The 22,178-nt window shown below is 42.3% G+C and overlaps 1 protein-coding gene and 2 long non-coding RNA genes across 3 annotated transcripts in view; 2 read left to right on the forward strand and 1 right to left on the reverse strand.

Annotated features, from left to right (window-relative positions):
* The first annotated feature begins 2,814 nt into the window (after positions 1 to 2,814).
* On the forward strand, positions 2,815 to 11,967 carry LOC310896888. Its single transcript, XR_014581899.1, has 3 exons — positions 2,815 to 6,261; positions 6,347 to 6,415; positions 11,888 to 11,967. It is a non-coding gene; the product is annotated as an uncharacterized lncRNA (long non-coding RNA).
* Positions 11,968 to 12,990: 1,023 nt separating this feature from the next.
* On the reverse strand, positions 12,991 to 19,290 carry LOC310896883. Its single transcript, XR_014581898.1, has 3 exons — positions 18,975 to 19,290; positions 15,921 to 16,015; positions 12,991 to 13,124 (listed from the first exon to the last, which is right to left on the reverse strand). It is a non-coding gene; the product is annotated as an uncharacterized lncRNA (long non-coding RNA).
* A 608-nt stretch (positions 19,291 to 19,898) lies between these two features.
* The window catches only part of ETNK1 (ethanolamine kinase 1), a 31,416-nt gene continuing 29,136 nt past the window's right edge, over positions 19,899 to 22,178 (forward strand). The window contains exon 1 of the mRNA XM_083829795.1: positions 19,899 to 20,215. Coding sequence (XP_083685921.1) covers positions 20,060 to 20,215 — 156 coding nt within the window. The 5' untranslated portion in view covers positions 19,899 to 20,059. The remainder of the gene's footprint in view (positions 20,216 to 22,178) is intronic.

Genomic DNA, 22,178 nt, shown 5'->3' on the forward strand with positions numbered 1-22,178 from the left:
CACTCTCTGGACTCACTGCACTGCATCCCCAGTGGTGCCAGTGCACTCTCTGGACTCACTGCACTGCATCCCCAGTGGTGCCAGTGCACTCTCTGGACTCACTGCACTGCATCCCCTCTGGTGCCAGTGCACTCTCTGGACTCACTGCACTGCATCCCCAGTGGGGCCAGTGCACTCTCTGGACTCACTGCACTGCATCCCCAGTGGTGCCAGTGCACTCTCTGGACTCACTGCACTGCATCCCCAGTGGTGCCAGTGCACTCTCTGGACTCACTGCAGTGCATCCCCAGTGGTGCCAGTGCACTCTCTGGACTCACTGTACTGCATCCCCAGTGGAGCCCGTGCAGTCTCTGGACTCACTGCACTGCATCCCCAGTGGTGCCAGTGCACTCTCTGGACTCAATGCAGTGCATCCCCAGTGGTGCCAGTGCACTCTGTGGACTCACTGCCCTGCATCCCCAGTGGTGCCAGTGCACTCTCTGGACTCACTGCAGTGCATCCCCAGTGGTGCCAGTGCACTCTCTGGACTCACTGCAGTGCATCCCCAGTGGTGCCAGTGCACTCTCTGGACTCACTGCAGTGCATCCCCAGTGGTGCCAGTGAACTCTGTTGACTCACTGCACTGCATCCCCAGTGGTGCCAGTGCACTCTCTGGACTCACTGCAGTGCATCCCCAGTGGTGCCAGTGCACTGTCTGGACTCACGGCAGCGCATCCCCAGTGGTGCCAGTGCACTCTCTGGACTCACTGCACTGCATCCCCAGTGGTGCCAGTGCACTCTCTGGACTCACTGCACTGCATCACCTGTGGTGCCAGTGCACTCTCTGGACTGACTGCACTGCATCCCCACTGGTGCCAGTGCACTCTCTGGACTCACTGCAGTGCACCTCCAGCGGTGCCAGTGCACTCTCTAGACTCACTGCACTGCATCCCCAGTGGTGCCAGTGCACTCTCTGGACTCACTGCACTGCATCACCTGTGGTGCCAGTGCACTCTCTGGACTGACTGCACTGCATCCCCACTGGTGCCAGTGCACTCTCTGGACTCACTGCAGTGCATCCCCAGTGGTGCCAGTGCACTCTCTGGACTCACTGCACTGCATCCCCAGTGGTGCCAGTGCACTCTCTGGACTCACTGCACTGCATCCGCAGTGGTGCCAGTGCACTCTCTGGACTCACTGCAGTGCGTCCCCAGTGGTGCCAGTGCACTCTCTGGACTCACTGCAGTGCATCCCCAGTGGTGCCAGTGCACTCTCTGGACTCACTGCACTGCATCCCCAGTATTGCCAGTGCACTCTCTGGACTCACTGCAGTGCATCCCCAGTGGTGCCAGTGCAGTCTCTGGACTCACTGCACTGCATCCCCAGTGGTGCCAGTGCACTCTCTGGACTCACTGCACTGCATCACCAGTGGTGCCAGTGCACTCTCTGGACTCACTGCACTGCATCCCCAGTGGTGCCAGTGCACTCTCTGGACTCACTGCACTGCATCCCCACTGGTGCCAGTGCACTCTCTGGACTCACTGCAGTGCATCCCCAGTGGTGCCAGTGCACTCTCTGGACTCACTGCAGTGCATCCCCAGTGGAGCCCGTGCACTCTCTGGACTCACTGCACTGCATCCCCACTGGTGCCAGTGCACTCTCTGGACTCACTGCACTGCATCCCCAGTGGTGCCAGTGCACTCTCTGGACTCACTGCACTGCATCCTCAGTGGTGCCAGTGCACTCTCTGGACTCACTGCAGTGCACCTCCAGCGGTGCCAGTGCACTCTCTAGACTCACTGCACTGCATCCCCAGTGGTGCCAGTGCACTCTCTGGACTCACTGCAGTGCATCCCCAGTGGTGCCAGTGCACTCTCTGGAGTCACTGCACTGCATCCCCACTGGTGCCAGTGCACTCTCTGGACTCACTGCACTGCATCCCCAGTGGTGCCAGTGCACTCTCTGGACTCACTGCACTGCATCCCCAGTGGTGCCAGTGCACTCTCTGGACTCACTGCACTGCATCCCCAGTGGTGCCAGTGCACTCTCTGGACTCACTGCACTGCATCCCCAGTGGTGCCAGTGCACTCTCTGGACTCACTGCAGTGCATCCCCAGTGGTGCCAGTGCACTCTCTGGACTCACTCCAGTGCATCCCCAGTGGTGCCAGTGCACTCTCTGGACTCACTGCACTGCATCCCCACTGGTGCCAGTGCACTCTCTGGACTCACTGCACTGCATCACCAGTGGTGCCAGTGCACTCTCTGGACTCACTGCGCTGCATCCCCAGTGGTGCCAGTGCACTCTCTGGATTCACTGCACTGCATCCCCAGTTTTACCAGTGCACTCTCTGGACTCACTGCAGTGCATCCCCACTGGTGCCAGTGCACTCTCTGGACTCACTGCAGTGCATTCCCAGTGGTGCCAGTGCACTCTCTGGACTCACTGCAGTGCATCCCCAGTGGTGCCAGTGCACTCTCTGGACTCACCGGGGTGATCCCCTGTGGTGCCAGTGCACTCTCTGGACTCACTGCACTGCATCCCCAGTGGTGCCAGTGCACTCTCTGGACTCACTGCCCTGCATCCCCAGTGGTGCCAGTGCACTCTCTGGAGTCACTGCAGTGCATCCCCAGTGGTGCCAGTGCACTCTCTGGACTCACTGCAGTGCATCCCCAGTTTTGCCAGTGCACTCTCTGGACTCACTGCAGTGCATCCCCAGTTGCATCCAGGGCATCCCCAGATCCTGTTATGTACACCTGTTTCCTGGATATCAAATTAAAGTATTTCCTTTGGAAGAAAGATCTCAACATTTTATTCTTTTGAATATGACATCTTTCCAACAGTCCACTTCAGTCAATAACAATCTTCTGTTGAATTTAGCAGTTTGGGATTTGGTCCATATCAAGCAGTTCGTAGGAACAGAGACCCATTAAAATATTCCATTTCATGCTATTATTGCTGCAAGAAGGTCTCAATTTCCATATAGACTTGAAAGAAATTCACAGAATCACAGAATCACAGAATCACAGAATCGTCTAGTTTGGAAGAGACCTCCAAGATCATCTAGTCCAACCTCAAATTGGATAGAATTAATATACGCTAACACAGGAATGTATGCTATTACCTACTGGGAGAATCAAACAACTGATGTCATGTTCTCAGCTAGTAATCGGATATCATTTATCTTTCTTACAGTTCTCTAAGAGAAAAAAAATTGCATATAGCTTTGTGCATTTTATGAGCAATGAGTGGCAGTGGCATAATTGGGATATCAGTTCACAGAGATTGCAGCAGAATCCTGTGTGCATAATGCTCTAGGAAAGCTATTTAGTTACAAGCAGTACAATAATAACAGCTATTCAGAGTGCTTCAAACTTACAAAGCCCTAGGTAATTAGTCAACACCTAGTTAATAATTTAATTAAATGTAATTTTTAGCAGGAGTATTTATATCATTAGAAGATGATTAGTCCTTCAGTGACTTCCTCCTTCTAAGGGTTGAGTCAAATGAAACATTTAACTTTTGCAGTATGTATTAGACTTGAACAGTTATTAATATGGCTATATTTGCTGGGTTTTCTTCTTGTGCTTAACATTGTTGGTATTTTGTCTTCCCTTTTCCTGTACAAATATAATCAATAGATTATTTATTCAAGTCCCACCCCAAAATACGGTGATACTAATGAACATGCATATTCATACATTCAAACTGCTGTCAGGATCAAAGATGACGGTCCTGAATTTCAAGGTAAGTTAATGCTTATTAAAGCTATGATCCTTGCAGTTTGTCTTGTCAACAGCTAGGCAGCAAGAGTACGTATATCCCTTGCAAATCAGTTTGTCGTAGAGGAGGCTATTTTAGGGACAGTAAGTCTGCATAAAGTATCTATAGAGTAGTCTTCAAGATCCTTCACAAGATATGCATGCTATTTCCTGGTGCATTAAAGAGATTAAAATGGATTACAAGCAACACAACAAATCTTTGTATTCTAAAACTTGGAGTGCATGCAGTTCTTAATAACCATGTGATGCTTTTGCTTCTTGTGTTCCATTTGGAACAGACATAATGTTGTGAGCTATTAAACGTTCAAAATTTTTAATGCATAAACAAAAAAATTCATGAAGCAAACTCACTGAATTTTTGTTTTCAGCAGTATGTAATGTTCAGCTTCTTACAGAAGTGGAATGCGGCCTTGTGTCTACACTGCGATGATATTCATTTGCTGTGAAAACATCTGACAGGCATTCACCTTGTTTATTTTAAGAATTTAAATTTCATGCCAAGCCAGAGGAGACAGGGAGGCTCCTGATTTGAGCTCTCTCTCCCCCAGTAGTACAAAAGCATAAAAACTAGGTTCCCAATTCAGGCTGGTAAAGTCATAAACTTAAACTGTAAGCCTAAAGTAATCATAGAATATCCCAAGTTGAAAGGGACCCATCCTTATAATTCACTTTCTATGATTACCTAGTTTGTTGCGAAAAATATGTTCTACTGCTGCAGAAATTGTCATTCAAGCTCAGCTTAACAAAGTGGTCACGACACATCACGTGAATGAAGAAGAAGGAACTGTGACTGCTAAGAGATGAAGCACTTCACAAGACAGAAGACCTCTCACTTCAGGTTCACAGTGGTAGGGGAGAAGGATGAACAAAGAGAAGAAGCTGTCTCTTTTTTTATTCAGAGCTCTCAGGGAGTGGGGGTGGGCAGGAAGCCCCAACTAGAAGTTCCAAGTTCATTTTGTATTTTCTGCTGAGCATGTGCATTGTGTCTCTTGTGGTGTGGAAAGAGAACCATGCTGCTGGTTCAGGGAGCAGAGCTAGGTGGGTTTAGTGGCAAAATGTTATGCTGTATGTTAAGTTACACAGAAGTCCAAAGCAGAAGAGATTGTTATCCATAGCTGATGGGTTTTTGGAGCGATCAAAATAACTGCTTCTATCAAAGCAATATTCTGATTTATGAGAGCCCTGTCATGATTCCTATACACATTCCTGCATGCCCTGGGGTGAGAAGGAAATCTCCCTTCACAGAGAATGCATGGAAGTTCAAGACTTGCAGGATGATCAAGGCACCACCTTTCTCCAAAAAAAAATCTGATATGTATAGCCTTGCTGCATGTATCTGTGTTATATAGTTTGGAAAGGAGAGCAGGTGGATGGTCTCAGTACTGGCTCATTCTGTATAACTGCGAATTAATCCAGTTCATTCTCATGATTACTAGCCATTAAAGCAAACTTTTTATGTTTGCTACTTACCACCTAACTTCTTAAGTAAAAATCTCTCGAAGAGTAAAACATGGCTAACTGATGCTCTCTGACATCTGTACTTGTTCTGAGTACTACCTTAATTCATTCCTGACAGAGTTGTGCTCAATGCTGCATTTGACCCTGTTAACGGCAATTTATGGAGCTTTTGAACTATGAGGACAGTGTCTTGAAACTGCTTTCAAAGTACACAAATTCACATTTATCAGGCTTGGTCTGCGCCTTTTCTGCTTTTATGTATGGAAGAATTATGATCATCACCTTGAACTGTGTTGATAGCAGCTGGGGGAGGTACTGCTTTGATTTTGTTAACAAAGATGATTATGAACAGCAGAAGTTAAGAAACATGAATACATAGTTATATATAATGATTTTGTAAAGCAACCGAGCATCTTCTGATGCAAGCATGTTAAATACAGACCCTACTAAGGCAAGCCAGGAGTTACCGTCTGGTGATGGTAACGGTTCAGTCTGTGGCCCAGTAATTAACAGTCAAACCTCCAATAACTCAGCAGGTCAAAAGTCAAGACAAGCCAGCAGAGCAAGGTCATGATCTGTGTATTGCAAGCTTGGATGCAGCCAACCTTCCACAGCTCACAAGAAAGGTCTAAGGGCAGGGGCCCAAGCCTAAGCCCAGCTTCCAGCCCATGGGCAGAAGCTGTGGAGACCCCCAGGTACAAATTTTCACAGCTCTTTCTCCCCCCCGGAACTGTTTTCAAAGAAGCCCCATCCAAGGTTACACAGCTGTGCTATATTAGTGTTCATCTTGAAAATAGGCAGCTAAAGCCTGGAGAAGGTGGGAAGGATTATAGGGGCAGTAATTACTCTGTTGGAGGGAGTCTTCCTAATTGCTTTAGGGAGGGAGGTGGTTACAGGCTGGTGGGGGCAGCTTGTTTGGTTTAACTGTATTAATGCATTCAGTGCTCTGGCAAGACTGCACTGCTGAAGTTGGAAGTTAAGGCAAGTAGACTTAGGTAGAACTAAGATGTTTAGCAGCTGGAGGAGCTCTGCTGAAATTAAAAGTAAGCTTGTATTTACCATAGAATAATGAGACAGTAATATATTTCTAAAAAGTAACAAAAATTGTTCTCTCTGTTTGCCTCTAAGGCTCTTCATGTATGCAAGTGTGTTCTTGTCATCCTATAAGAACTGCATCCTACAGTTAAGGCTCTTGAAGTAAGAAAAATCTCTACTGTCTTCCCACTTCTGAATTTAAGGACTAAGAAAAAACCTTCCTTGGTTAATTTCTTCCCTCTGAAAAAGGCAAGAGAGAAATAACAATATTCCAGTATGCCCATTTGCAATTTTAGAAACGTTCACTAATTTTGTCTTAATCTTATATTGACAGTGCTGAGATGTCCCACAAATGACTTGTGATAGCATGAAAATCTACTGATTTTCCTGATGTTATTACTGTGAATCTTGAAAGCTACAAAAAAATATATTATTAATATAATAAGTTTTTAAAGACAAGCATCTGCATAACTCTTGCAAAGGTCAAAGAATTCAAGAGTTTTTTGCCAAGTGTAGCTGTGATTTGTGTGAAGATGAGGCCTTGAGTTGTTGAAGGCTTAACTCTAGCACAGCTTCTGAAGGCAAAGAGTTAACTGCTATCACCTTTGTATCGTGTTTTTATCTGTGGCCTTCCTTTCCAGTGATTTTCCACTTATGTCTGAGATTATCTCAATACACTATGTTTAAAGTTTCAGTGCTTTAAGTCAACAAATTAATCATTGCAGCCTTCTTCATTTTGGAAGATTGTTTTGAAATTAAGAGCTAATGTTATTTTAACCTTGTTATTGTTTGGATGTGTGGGGAAAGAGCATAATAGCATTGATCTTTCAAGTTTAAAAAAGTGCAAACTGTCTCAGATAACATTTGAAACATTTTTCTTGGGATATCTGCCCTCTAAGATCTTGTGTTATAAAAATGCGCGGGTAGTACCTTTTTTGTTTATTGTTTTTTTTTTTTTTTGGTGTCAGTGAGACAAGGCAACACACAAACTATTGCAGTAGATTAGTTACGCCATGGATCACTTATTACAGCCCTGATATGGTGTTAGAAGTTGGTGTGGTTAGACTACTTGTAGTCCAAAAGCACAGTCAGTGGCCTGGGGTGAAACCATTAGAAGTATGCTGTTTAATCTCTGCAGGCAGCAATTCTGATGCATGCATCATTAAGCGTTTGAGAAGCACACGTGCTGCTTGATGTGCTCTGATATTCACCCGAGCCACACAGCGCTCTTGAGTTCTTAGCTTGGGGTCTTGGTCTTGCATGTGGGTGAGAACTAAAAGGCTGAGGCAAAAAATTGAGTGAAGAGTGATGCTATTAAGCTAGGGGAACTAATAAAACAGTGTGGGAAGGATGATGACTCCTCCTGTGATTTTAGATAATTGCCAATCCTTTGTAATTCACTTCATACAAGGCTTTTGAATCATTAGTGATTCAAAAAGCATACAAAGCTTTTTATAAGCATTCAAAATTGTGCTTATTGACACCTTTTGTCATCTGCATGCAGAAAAGAAATACCAGCTGTCTTTCAGATGCACCCTTTGTAGCTATGAGCTTTTCCAACCTCAAAATGAGGGTTTGTTATCACAGCCTGCTGTTACAGAAGTTTTATTTCAAATCTATCTGCCATATTGAATAGCTTCCAGAGGAGAGGGAGCCATCAGCTCATAAGCAAGATATGCCTCAGTTTCACTTTCTATTCTTGGTGGCTATATGCATTTTTTCCACAAGAGTCACAGAAGAGAACTTTGACATGTGGTAAAATGCAGTCCTCGCTCACAGCTTTGTTAGCTGGTGAAACCTATGTTGTGATGAATGAAATGAGATGGCTGAAGTTGGCGCAGCTGAGAAGTAAGCTGGAAAAATAATAATTCTGTTTTAGCCGCCTCAGATGACAGCATGCCCCCACTTCTGCTCAGATATGCAGAAGTGACAAAACTCATAACTAGAAGCGGGCTGGATCTAGAGTGGTTTATGCTTCTGCACATCTTTTCTCACTCCAAACTGCCACGACTGCAAACAGTAGGTCACTGAATTCAAAGTACACCTAACTAGCTGTTGTTCTCCACTTCCCTATCCAATCAGAATAAATACGCAGGGGAATGTCTGGTATTTCTTAGAGATAATATGCTAACCTATATTAAATAATAATAATAATAAATTAATTTTGATTCAGTGTTTAAGACAACAGAGGCATCAAGTTTCTTGTGATTTAACTGTGCCTATTTTTTGGGGTAGTTTTCAGAAGATGATATGTAACTAGTTAACTTGTAGATTAAATACTTTCTTTTTCCTTCTGGGTAAAGAAGTTAAAATTATGTGTATAATATGTACTAAAGCTTCAAAAAGCTACTGCTATGAAATATCCCTCTTGCTTAGATTCAGGAGGAAAAAAAAAAAAACATACTTTGTCTTAAGACTAAGCCTGATTTTGTTATTAACTTCAAGACATTCCTTGTCCCCATTACTCATATTTGAAGACTGTTTCAGAGCATCAATGCATTAGAAATTTCTAGTTAGAATCCCAATGGCAGCTTATGCCCATTTTGTGCACACCAATATTATCTTTTAGCCTAAAGAGGTACCCTAAACAGAAAAGACTTCTGCCCAAAAACTTTTCTAGAGGGTGATTCTATCCACGCAGCTTTTCCTGTGCTAGATGGAACTAGCCAAGCTCCAGACTCCTTGTACAAGAGAGTGGGGGTCTCTATTTACTTAGTTGTGTTGTTATTCCTTATCCATAGCTGTTTCAGTTTTTAACATATGGGACTATACATGGTACTTCAGATGAGGTCTCAACAGCACTTTGTACCACAATCCCTCTGATTCTGTATCCCATGTACCTCTATATTTGTAAGCAGTCCCTGCTGGAACTGTTTTGCCTGATACACCCTAGGATTTCTTTCACCTTTTTGACAAAGTTATTGTATCTGTACAACAACAAAGGTTATAGAAATAAAATAATGCTCTCTTAGGGTGCAATTATAAAAATAGTTGTATAGAAATTCAAAGTTGGCTTTTAGTTTCTATGTTTCACATGTTAATATGTGTTCTACACATAAAGAACCAGTTGATACACTGCTGGGCTTGTCTATGGAAAAACACACTGAGATTTATGCAGAACCCTCTAAGGACCTGGATTTTCTCAGCAGTCTGTGAACGGCTGGAAGGCTCATTAGGGGAGAAGAAAAGTGGGAGTTCTGCCACCGAGTCTTTCTCCCAGATCTCCACGCTGACATGCAGAAGGATGTGTCCTGAATACTCAATGTAGAAATAGTGTCTAATTCTTGCAATGAAACAGGCTAAAAAATTCAAAACTTACTAAAGCACTTATAAACACTGTGGATGCTTTAATACAATTGGTATATATTTCTATGTACTTTTGAAAATAAGCATAATTCATTGCTCTCAGTATGAATGTTTGCTTGTGTGTTTGCAGACCTTGTGGGTTTCCACCAAGGACACTTAAAATTATCTGATGCCAGATGATATCAGCAATCCACTCCCCTATAATCAGTGGTATTCAAGCACCAGAGGCTTCCAAAAAAAAAGTGAACGTATTTCTAATATTCCATTAAAAATGCACAATGTTGTACATAATAAGATTTGTAAGAAAAAAAACACCTCCTGACAATTCAGTTTATACTCTACAAGAGTAAGATTTAATTACTCTTATCTTTACTATCATAATTTGGCTTGTGCAGTAACTGCAGATATTATTATCAGCCATAAAATTATTCAGCCAAAAAATTTAGGTGAGGTGCCTAAAGCGCTGTTTTCCATATGTCTGTGACAGTTAAAAATGCTTTGCTTTTAGTCTAAATTCAATGGACATAAGTTTCATGGGAGTGAATTTGATGTTTTTCCGATAAGGGACATAAAGGTTGCAGTTAGTTTTTCAGAAAGGCTTCCATAGTCTATGTCAATGGAAACATTTTATCGTATTTTTGAACTGTTTGTACAGCTTTTACTCACCTTGTGTCCAGATGGAAACATCTTTTGCTCACATAAAACTGTAATTGACTTCAGTTTCGTAAAACTGGTTCAAAGATATAAGTGCATCTCTGCAGGTACTTCTGTGGCTGTTTCAGCTGGTTCTTGAACTTTGAGCTTAAGCTTCTCTATCATGCAGCTTTTCTATTTTTATTTTTTTTAATTTTAAGATTATTTCCTGATACAGTATTCAAAGAAAAAAAATAAAAACACAACAAACCGCTTATTAATTTAATTTTCTAGTGTTTCTGCAACTTTCAGTAACTGCACCAAAAATGTGCTTTGTTCTTCTTTTGCTCTGTGATCCTGCCCCTATTAAATTCAGGCTTTGCCAGACACTTTTGCCAGGTACAACCTCTTATTTGTGAGCTTTTCTTTACAAAAGAAACCTCCTTCTTCTTATGAAAACATCTAGTGAATTACTATGATCAGATTTGAACAGCTAGCTGAGGAAAGAATGCTGAAAAACACCACAGATTTTCTTTTCTGGGAGAAAAGTAAGTTAAAATACATCCAACGAATAGAAACACAATATTTCTGGAAGCAATTAGATTTTGCTTTATAAAAAAAGTAAGCAAAGGAGATATTACTGTAGGAAAAAATATTCTGCCAGAAGTTTGGTTTCTGGCACCAACTTGCATGTACACGTGATTCAGAGGAACTTTTCCTTAAATACTGTAAAAGGTATGGTGGATGAAAAGTAAATGTCTGACTTCCAGAAAGTGCACTAGAATAAGTTGTGACCTCAGACCTCAAATTCATCAGTGTTTTAAAGGTGATTGTTTTCAATGGTTCTGAAGGTTCAGGTGCCTGGGTTTATTCTACTTCTCTTATCACAGGTCCATGCATGGTACAGGCTTTAAGGAGCTGGCTGGGGCAGAGCTGTTCTGGAGACACTTAGGGATTGCACAGAAATTGACCTTGAGTCAATGACTACACAACTAAACTGAGCAAAGCAAGACAATCATTTACTGAACTAGAACTGACCGTCACAGAAGAGCTGTCTCATAAGTTCTACTTGTCCACTGCTAAGGATCAATAAAATGACATTGCAGGTGTTCTGATACATAATTCTGGGCTATTAATCCATGCAATTGTAGGATTGATCAACATACCTTTCAAACATTCCTTCGGTATTTCTGCTTGTGTATACTTGTGTTTTTCTTTAGACTGAAGCTTTCTGTTCCCACAGATAGCAGGGGAACAAATACTTATAACCAGGGACTTCAATATTCATGGTAGAATAAGATTTTAGAAATGTTTTTGTCATTTACTTATTGTTAAAATAACTCAAAGTGGTACGTTTGATTAAATGATCTATAATGACATAGTAACAGCTTTCCACTGTTTCCTTTCCAATGCAGGTAGTTCATGTTGTTGCCAGAAAGATTATTTCTCATAAAATATAGGCAGGATGATACTTAGCAGGAAAAATTTTTAGAATGTAAACTACTTCAAGAGAAACCCCCCAAATCTCTCATGTTCCCTACTTTGTTGCGTTATCATTTACTTGTAAAAGACATCTTAAAAAGCTTCTGAATGGCTGCTTTGTTTACTGCAAGCATATTTTTAGTTCTGTAGATTAAATAAATACATAGTTACAAAGCATAAGACAGTGATTTATTTTTTTTTTTATTATTACAGACGAGTGAAGTTGGATCAGGAACAATCATTCCCCTGAGAAGTACTGCCTCCGAAATAATCTCACAATGCAAGGGGAGGTGGGGGGGCGGGAGGACAAAATGAGTGATAATTAACAGAGCTTGCTGACATGCTGTTCTTTAAAACTTAAAGATGTGCATCAGTTGGAGACAGGATATCGAATATCAGTAGGCAAAGCAGCAGGAAACTTTTTCCACTGGATGAAAGGGATAAAAAGAAGAAAAACAAGTCTTGGCCTCTCATTGCACTAGCAGCTGACTAAGCTCCCGACATGCTCAAAGCACAGCCAATTGTAACGAATACTAGGGAAACCAGTATCTTCTAAACAAAAATCGTTACAAACTTAGAAACTTAAAGTCGAGATAAAAAATATAAGTCTCAGAATAACATCGTGGCAGAAGATAGGTGGATCACAGAAATGAAACAGAATGTTGCGGCTGCAACCTGCTTGCACAAGATGATCTGTGTTCTCGGTGAACTGAGGCCTGTACAGACAGGGGCTGGGAGGCCCGGTTGAGATAGAAATGCAAAATCCTGGCGTGTGAGGGGGAACCAGAGGCACTGCTACTCTCCAACAGTGCTTTGAAGAGAGGGGGGGTGAAGCTGGAATGAATGCTTCTTCCTTTTCACTTGTTAAAAGTTCTGTGGATTCAAACAAATCAGGAAAGTTGTCACATCCTGAAGCATAAAGACTGCTGAGTTGAATCAGCTGTACAAGCCAAAATACTTTAAGGCACAAGAAGATGGGGGAAAAACGGAATTTAGGAAAGCTGATGATAATTAGGGATGTGTTTGTTTACCCTGCAGTGAAGCTTCCGGTTCTCTTTCAAGGCAATTTGATAAAACTCATAATGCCACTTGAGCTGTGAGCTCCTGGTGGTATGGAATGTTGCTGTATGGCAACTTCTGTTCTTTCTTGATTTCCTCCCACTTGCAGTTTGAGCTGGCACCAGCTGGGCAAGCCATCCTCCTCCTCTGTGGTCCTCTGCTGCTGTGATTGGGCTCCACAGCCTTATGGACGGGAACACAGACCTTGGTAAAACTTGGCCGTGTGTGTTTGCTACAGTTTTATTGTTTTTTACTTTTCCAATGTGAATATGTAGCTTTATTGTCTCTAAACATAAAACTTAATGTTCCAAGCTCTCTCTTAACAAAGGCATAAAAGAAGCTGGCTAATTCAGTGATTTGCCATGCGTAGCAGCAGATGCAGATAGGGAATCTGTAAAAGATATTTACAAGCCAATGATTAAATACCAGGCTGTTCTGAGGTGCTCTTCTCTTATGCCTGTGGTTCTTCTTTGGCACGCCCTCTAAGAGGGTCTGTAGGAAAGTAGTCTAAGTACAGTCTGTAGGAAAAGTAATGTAACAGATAATACTAAAAAAATTAAATCTGCAGGACTTTCTAGTGAAAACAACCACCTACAACTTGTAGGTTTAGGATGGAAATGGGAGTGCACTTGTGAAAGTCAGATTTGCTTCCCCAGGGGCACGAATGGCCGTTAGCGGTCCCCTCTCCAGTACATCATCCCCATTAGCCCCTGCCAACTTCTGGCTGGAGGTGATGGGATAGAGCCTGGGGGACAGGCCCCACGTTGCCTCGTGGCCCCAGGCAGCCCCTGCTGCTCCCCACACAGGTGGAATTTGCACCCTCACTGGTGGTGGGCTGAGAGCAGTGAGAGAGCAGAGCTTGGCTGTGAACTTTAATCCAAGCACATGTGACTGTACAGATGTAGCCTGTTCCACTTCATTTGGCTCCTAGTGAGGTAAATGGTAGTTTTCCTGGTGGATGGGCACTGAAACAGGCTGTGCAAAGTTCTGTTCCTCCAGCGTAACTGATTTTAACCAGACTGTGCTAGTTAGCAATGCACTGGCGTGCAACAAAAGAAAAACACTACCAAAGAGAAGGCCAAAAGGAGACAAGAATCTAGGAAAAAACTGAGACAGTAGGGGAAAAACAGAACAAACAAAAATAAGCATATAGATTATAGAACAAAAAGAAAAAGAAAAATGACTGTAGCACCCCAGATTGATTTGAGGTGCTTGTTTTTTGGATGCGGGACTTCCAAGTCCATTAAGGGTCTAGTCAAATATATATGACATACTTCTAGTCTACCAGAGGAAACTTGGAAGGGCAGAAGATCAAAATAAAGACAAAAGAGGCAAAGTTTGAGCAGGGGATACTAAACTAGATTATGCTATCTGATTTTAATTCAGATAAATTGGGATTATGCACCTTTCAAAAGTGCAGGGACCTCTCCATTCAACCCATTTGAAAAGTGGCAAAAACAAGAAGTGTCAAGTAAAAAGACAAAAAAAAAAAGTTACAAGTTCATAGGTAGCAAGAGAACAGATAAAAGCTTAGCTCTCCTCTTCTTTCTTTCAGTGAGAAATAAATTATAACTTTTTATTAATCTGTTCAAGAATTTCCAGAATTACATGATGCAAAACTATCTTTGGGATTTAAATTTCCAGTGAAATTCTGAAGCCCTGCCTCCTAAAGTCATTAAGAGAGGATAGAAAAAGTCTGGTCACCTTAACCTTAATCCTGTAGGAAATACCCTATAAACCAGGTTGGAAGCGAGGCTTAGGGAAATGATACAAAGAGGGACACACAACCAACCAACCAAACAAAAAACAGCATTCAGTCTGGTAGACAGATGCCTGGATGTGCAGGCTGCTGGAAATCTTAAAGAAAGGATGTGATGTTGTTGCCCCCGAGTTCTTCTAATTATCGTCCAACTTGATGCAAAGGGATTAGATACAATTGAGAAAGCAGCACTATTTCTGTATAACTTCTATGATTCTTCAGTCCCTGATTTCTTGAAACTACCAACAAGATCACTTAAGAGTAACATTTTTTTGTGAGGAAAACACCTATGCCAGTTTAGTGATTTCTCCTCATTGACATGGAATCACAAAAACTGCCTATTATTTGCTTTCCCTTCTTTACTACCCTTTTTTTGCCTTTCCTTCTTTATTATTGATTCAAGTTACATGTGAACTGGCAGTAATTTATATGTGATAACCATATTCTTGGTCTCTCAAGACTATACTGTATGTATTTTTTAAATTTGTTTTAATTTAGTTCAGCTTACTCCCCCCCCCCACTTTTTATACTATAAAAATGATTAAAGATTTCACTAGAGAAAACAGAATAGCAATCTGATAATGCCTTAAAAATAAGAAAAAAAGTATTCTAGGCTTCTTTTACAAGCTAACATAATATTTAAATGTACATTTGATACTGTCTTTGTTCACAGGGTTTCAAATTACTGAGGTTTATAACTTTTTCCTCTAGGAGGATGTTTTATTAGTCAATAATATGTTACAAAGATATTTCTAGAAGATATAAAAGCTGTCCAAATCCTCCTTTTACGTTGCTGTGTGTGAATTTATTCTTGCATGTGAGGCATACTAAATCTACCCCAGTAGACTCAATCTGAGTACATACACAGTATGTATACTTGTTGCCCTTGAGAAAAATCTCAGGATATGGCAAACTATTGGATGCGTGTACAGTTCAAATTTAGATCAATCAACTTGCAATTACTCTTCTTTTTTTTTCTATTAAAATAAATGCAGACAGTGGTCTTTTTGTGGTATTTTATTTTGTGCTGCTTTACGTAATCTATATTTTTGAGTAGCATAATTAGTATGAAGATTTTATTTTCTTTCTTTATACGCAAGGGCTACACAAAGAGCCTTGCCTAGTTTTATAAATACCCATAAACAAGCGTACAGTTTAGTCCCTCCAGGACAGAGAAATAAGAATTTCTTGCTGAGCTGCTCGTTGTGATTTAACACCTGCTTAAGCATGTATTTGGCCCTACTGACTTAAGCAGGCTTTGTCTCTTCATTGAACTGAGATTAATTTAAATGCATTTAAGTGTTTTGCTTAGTTGAGGCCAGGTTTCCTGCAGTATGTGTGACTGGGTAACTATCCATGGCAGCTCAACCTGTGGTTCCCAGACTTTGAGCCAGGGACAGAATAGAGGGAAGACATCTTTGCATTTACCTGAAGCAGCCTTGGAGGTAAGCAAGCCTATTGCCACAGTTGTCCAGACTTCCAGTAGGAGAACTGCTAAGGTTTCCAGGTGAAACCCTGAAAAACTGAAAGAGATGGAAACCACTAAGCTATTTCACATGTAATCACACTTGTTATGAAGATTACATTATGCACAGCACCACTCCCATAATGGAAAAATTCAGGGGTAAGATAGCCAGCAACTAGGTTATCATATGGAATGTGTCACATGCATGTCACTAACTGGTCTACTAGAAAATGAAGTAATAAAACTGCAATGAGCATTGAAGCTTTTACTCTATCACATGTGGCTTTCAAAATACGCTTGAAAAAGCTATAATCCATTATTCTGTCAAGCAACTTGCACAAGAGGAGTTTTTACCATATAAACAACATGGCAAGCAGTATCCATCTTAGAGAAATTTATAAACTGCCAAGATTTTTATAAAATAATACATTTCAAGCTAGTCTTCACCAACATTAAAATGAAATCTGTTTATAGAGTACAATAAACATATGATAGAACTATCAACTTTGTGTGTTGAGAGTTGTTGCTGGTAAATCAATATGGATGCTAGGGCACCAGGCACTTTAAAAATCAATATAATGAATAAATATAAGAGTTGAATTACAGTTTAACACTGTGTGTACAGAGATGTGATTCATCTTGACACAAATAATACATGCTGGATAATCAACAGAGATGACATTCTTTAAAGCCCTGAAGAAATGCTGTGATCAAAGGATTGGACTGAAACTCAAAAATTATTTCCAGGCCCACTGACTGACTGGTTTAATGGCAGGTTTAACCTTATGACTCGATTTTTCTATCTGTAAGATTAAGACAATATAAGAACAGTATTTTGAGACTCTCAAGTATGCAAACTATTATTAAAGTTAATTATGGCTAGAAGGGGTACATTTTCGACTCATAGTCACATTTATGCAGAGTTCTTCTGAAGCAATTACTGAATTACTGGGTTTGGCAAGCAGCCAGGAGAACTGCATCTGGGAAGTTACAACTGGTTCTAAGCCTGATGTTTCTTCCTTTTTTTTTTTTTTTTTAAAGAGCTTGTAAAGCATGCAGCACTGACCTAAAAGCAAGATAAAAAATGTAGAAATAAATGAAATGGCAGAACCTGGTTTCTGATTAGCAGAAGATGGAAAAGAGAATGGCAGAATCGTGAGGATAAGCAGTTCAAACAGGCTGTAGGTAGTCGATACCCAGACTGGCTGGTAGAGCGCAGCCTGGGAGAGAACTAAAGCACACGGGTTTTTCCAGTTCCACGTTGTGTACATTTATAAGTTCAGTCTTAGGATGACTTTAATTTAGTATGGTGTGTCTAAAAAACATGCATTTTGTGTTTCCAAGCCTTTATTTCATGAAACATCAGGTCTTTTAAAGAACAGGTCTGTAGCTGACCTGAATGCTTTGTAGCCTGTGAAGATTGCACTAGAGTTCCTATTAATGAATTTCACAGTTTGTAGGGTACAGGTTTCAGGAGGATTAAAATGAGGAAAAATATTTTTTCTAAAAGGAAAAAAATAATCTTCCTGCAAACTTTGAGTAACAGTCCCTGTCTTCAGAACATGTGTTCTGGGGTTTGATTCAGACACAGCAAGTATTTGCAGGAAACATAAAGTAAAGAGGAAACAGAGCTGGTAGCTAGCTCTAACTTTTCTTCAACCATTTTAAAACAGGAATGAAGATTTACTCATGCACTTTGAGGACAAGCAAAAAGGATGTGCTGTTATACCATGACCAGAACAGATGAAGGTGCTGCTGCCTAAACATCCCTAGTTCTTTTATCTATTTGATAAATATTTAGTAGTCTAAAAGCCTAACTGAACTTTAAGTTCAGTTTCCTTAATTCCCAAACAATCTAAACACCATGATGGCTCCAGCTTCTCCCCTTATGTTTAAAATACATTCACAGCCAACTTCTGGAGATTTAGTTAGACTTTGGCAAATTAGCAAGGCTTCTCAGAGTAAACAACTGAAAGTAATACAGCTTCTGGCAGGAATAAGTATTTTGTTCTGTATTAGCATGACTGAATCTCTGTTTAGACCAGGTCATGCGGAAGATGGAGCATTCAACTTCTGACATTTTATTTTAACAAAAATGTCACTTTGCCCTTAATCTGTAAATAAGTCTTATCATCTACCAAACTGCCCAAGAAGAAGCAGAGGGCATTGTATCATCTGATCAGATAGAGTGCTATCATGCTATGCTACTACCGTGCTATTAGCTACTATGCTAATAGTAACTTAAAAGACTGAATAATGTATAAATGATGAGATCTGTGTTTGAAGAAGTATTTTTTTAATAATAATAAAAAAGAGTTTAAACTTTTAAAATGCCTTACATTTAAAGAAGAAAAGTGGAGTGGGCTAATGGAAGAAATGGGGAAGTCCAGTCAGGTGAGATGCAGAAAAAGGATTTTAAGAGGCAGTGAGCCAATGTATACAAAAAGACATGCAAAATGACAGGAAAGAGGGTTATAGAACTTTGAATAGTTTCTTTTAAGGAACAGATTTAAATAAAGGCAAGCCAAAAGCATATGACCACTAGAAATGTACTGAAGCTATAACATTTAGATCTGGAAATGTTATGACATTAGTGACACTAGAAATTTGATCCCCCCATCTTACTCTTTCAATCCTTGACAGAAAAAGGCTATCGATACAGAAAAACATATTAACACTAATAACACCAACCCACAAACATTATATTTTCATTTAAAATACAACAGAAGGGAATTTTGTTTCCTGAACTCCCACAAAGACAGATTACTGTCTCTAAAGATTTTAAACACCAGAGGAGGTCTGAGACAAAGTTCAAGTGGAAGAGAATACTAAGATTCATAATAATGAGGAATGAGAGAAAAAGAGACGTAAGAAGAAAATGACCTGAAAAATTGTTGACAGACTACTCCAAATGTTGAACTCCATCTGAGGGGAGAGGCATAAAGGTGAAGAACAACTATGGGATAAGGTTAGGTGTTCAATAGAAATGATGGGAGCAGAAGTGATGGTGTACTTACTTAGGCTATGCAAAGCCCTTCAGTGACAAGAAGACAGCCATTCTTGGTAAAAAACAAGATGTTCCCAAGTAGATTGGAGTGGATGACATGGCAGGAAGGTTACTGATGTGCCGTGGTTCTGGTGAGGAGTGCATATGAAGTTAATAACTGAAACTGTAGAACTTGCCATTTCCCTCTCGGCATTGTTCATTTTGAACGGATGTTATGCCCTTTCTCCCTGACCTGTGTCTATTTAGAGTAAAAACTCTTCAGGGAAAAGCCTGGCCATTATTCTGTTTGTGTAGTTATTGTGTCTTAGGCTAACCCAATAAACTTGCTTTATGGTAGAACTTCTTGTGTCTTCAGTGTTGCCTACATAGGAAGATCACAGAATGTGATGGGAGGCATGTACTTGTGGGAGTATTATGGGTAATATAAACATGTCCAAAAAATTAGTATCAGTTCCTTTTAAAAAAAAAAAAAAAATGCTTTATTTTGGTATAGTCTGGGCTTTTGTTTTGGCTGAAAACAAGATCTCAAACCGCCCCATCAAAGCTTGCAGGCAGCATGGTTTTCAAGATAATTTTATTCCGCATTGCTTATGCGATGGCTGATCTTTACGAAGATATTTAAAGCAGGGCAGACGCACAGCGCGATACTTCCTCAGTACCCGGAGGGAATACAAATGGTACCGGCTGAAACCGCAGAAAGTGGAGCAAGGCAAGTATACACCCTGCAGGAAGGAAGACCAATGATTAAGAAATTAAAAAAAAAAAAGAAGCGTTACTTAGGCCGGCACAGAAACGAAAGGCAACACACTGACGGCGGCCGACGAGCCATGCCCGCCGGTGCCCTGCTGGGGCTGCCGGGGCTGCCCGGGCGGGGGGCGCTGAAGCGTCAGGTGAGGGGCCGGTCGGGCAGTGCCCCGGCAGGCTCCGCCCGCTGTCCCAGGCTGCTCCGCGCCGCAGCCGCGGGAGGTGGAGCCGCTTTATCGAGAGCCCCAGTGGAAATTTCCCCCTCAGTTGCCGGCTCCAGCGCGGAGGAGACGACAGCGAAAGCCGCCCGTCCTCGTCGCGTCCGCCTTCCCTTCGTCCCTGCCCGCCGCTATGTCCAACTACATCCACGTCCCGCCCGGCTCCCCCGAGGTGCCCAAGCTGGACATCACCGTCAGCGAGCGGGAGGGGCCCGGCTGCCGTCAGGGCGCCTTGCAACTCCTGCGTCGCTTGCGGCCCCACTGGAGACCCGAGGAGGTGACGCTGCAGGTACGGGGGGCGCCGCAGGGCCTGCGGGCGGGATGCGGCGGGGAGGGAAAGGGAAAGGGAGAGAAGGGAAGGGCGGGCGGGCGGCCATTGTGCGGGGGAGCTGCCGCCGCGCTTCCTTCCCCTCCCCCCCTGCCTCCTCCCAGCGCAGCCCCCTGCTCGGCAGGCTGGTGGCGGGGCGGGGCGGCGCGGCCGGGCAGCATCCCCTGCCGGCCCCAGCGCTCGCTTTCCTCTTCCTCCTTCCGCGCCCTTCCCCCCTGAAGCCGGTCTGCGGGCAGGGGCGGGGAACGGCCCTGCCGCCCCGACGGCGAGGGGCCGAGGAGGACCCGCCCCCCCCATCACTGTGCCGAGCAGAGGCTTTCATAAAACTGGGGGACCCCCCCTTCTCCGGGGGGCGGCGAGGGAGGAAGCTGGGGAAGGGAGGGGGCGGCCGCTGAGGTAAAGGCTGCCGCCGAGGTAACAGCCGCCGAGGTAACGGGAGGTGCTGAGGTAACGGCCGCCGCCGCCCGGGGCGGTACCGCCGCGCGTTCCACGGTGCTTCGCTAGGTGAACGAGCGTTCGTGTTTGTGATGAATCATCTGCTGGAGGACTGGGCGCTGTAGTGCTTCTAGAATATACCTCACCTAGCACCGCACGCATCTTCGGTAGGTGTAGCTGGGAAAAGCGGCGCATCGCTTGCAGCCTGCCTTCCTCTGGGCGTTTTCTTCTGTCCTCTTAACCTGTTTTTTCAGTAGTTAACGATGTGCTGAGGTCTATCATTTTCGTGAAGGTTTTTTTTTTTTTTTTTCTGAGGTGAGCTAACAGTTGGAAATAATTCCCATAGAAAAACTGAGCGCGTTGTGGTAATAACACATAAATGGGCTTCGATTTTCTGAAGTTTCTGGATGATAGAAATTTGACTTGCACAACCCAGTTAGCATGAAAACAAAGCTAATGCTTTTTTTTTTTTTTGAAGTAAATTCTCTGTGGGCTGCAGTTGTAAGTGAAGCACAGTCCCAGTGTAGATGGGATATTTTTCTTCAGGGATTATTAAACAGGGTCCCTGTTTGTGGGTATGTTCTAGTTTGCTGATGGGTTGCTTCTCAACATCATGTTTTTTTTTTTTCGTTCATACAGGCATCCTAATAAACTGAAACACTTTCATTTTAAAGTGGGATGTTCTTGACCTTTCAGGAAAGTTCTAGCATGTTTAAAAACTAAACTCCACAGGAACACACAAAAAAACAAACCCACTTCCTTCCTTCACCACTCAATTTGGAAGAAGGAGCAATTAGAATAAAAAACACCAGTACCATTGGTGTGGAACAGGGCCTTATTTGACTGGTCATGCAATAGTAAAGTAATAGGCTACTGCCTGGTTAAATGTTTGTGTCTAAAAATTGTCTCAATCTTGTTTGAACCAAGTGACTTTAAAATCAAACCATTTTTTACTCTTTTTTTTATTTTTTTGTTTGCAACAGCAGAACATCATCTTATTTGTGAAGTTCTTTAGTAGCCTTTTATTTTTACTCTTTAGTCTGTTTTTAAACTGTTATGTCTATACATAACAACGAAGAATTTGTGTGGTTACACATGCGTCGCATATGGTAAGATGCTGAAATTGAAGATGAGTGCTTTTGTTCAGAGGATGGAGCTAACAAGGTCTGCCCTGGATTCTTCTCATTGGATAGGCATTTATTTAGGAGGGAGGAAAAAATGAGAATCATGTATCACGTGGAAAATATGCTTGACTAATGTGAAACAGCAGCATCATAGCAAAGTAGACAAAGAACGTTGGTAGGTGGAAGGAACTGCTTCCTCTGTTGAACTCTGCTGCTAGCTACCTTTGCTCTCAAGTAATTCTTGGCTCAGAACAATGAGTAAGAAGTTGAAGAGTCCAGGCCTTGACTTCTAAAAGTTAATCAACTTCTCTTGCAAAAAAATTTACTGTTCTGTGTGTCAAACTGCTTAGTGAAACAATTCTGGA

Source organism: Anser anser (assembly GCF_964211835.1).
Source record: "Anser anser genome assembly, chromosome: 1".
In the NCBI taxonomy this organism is placed as follows: domain Eukaryota; kingdom Metazoa; phylum Chordata; class Aves; order Anseriformes; family Anatidae; genus Anser; species Anser anser.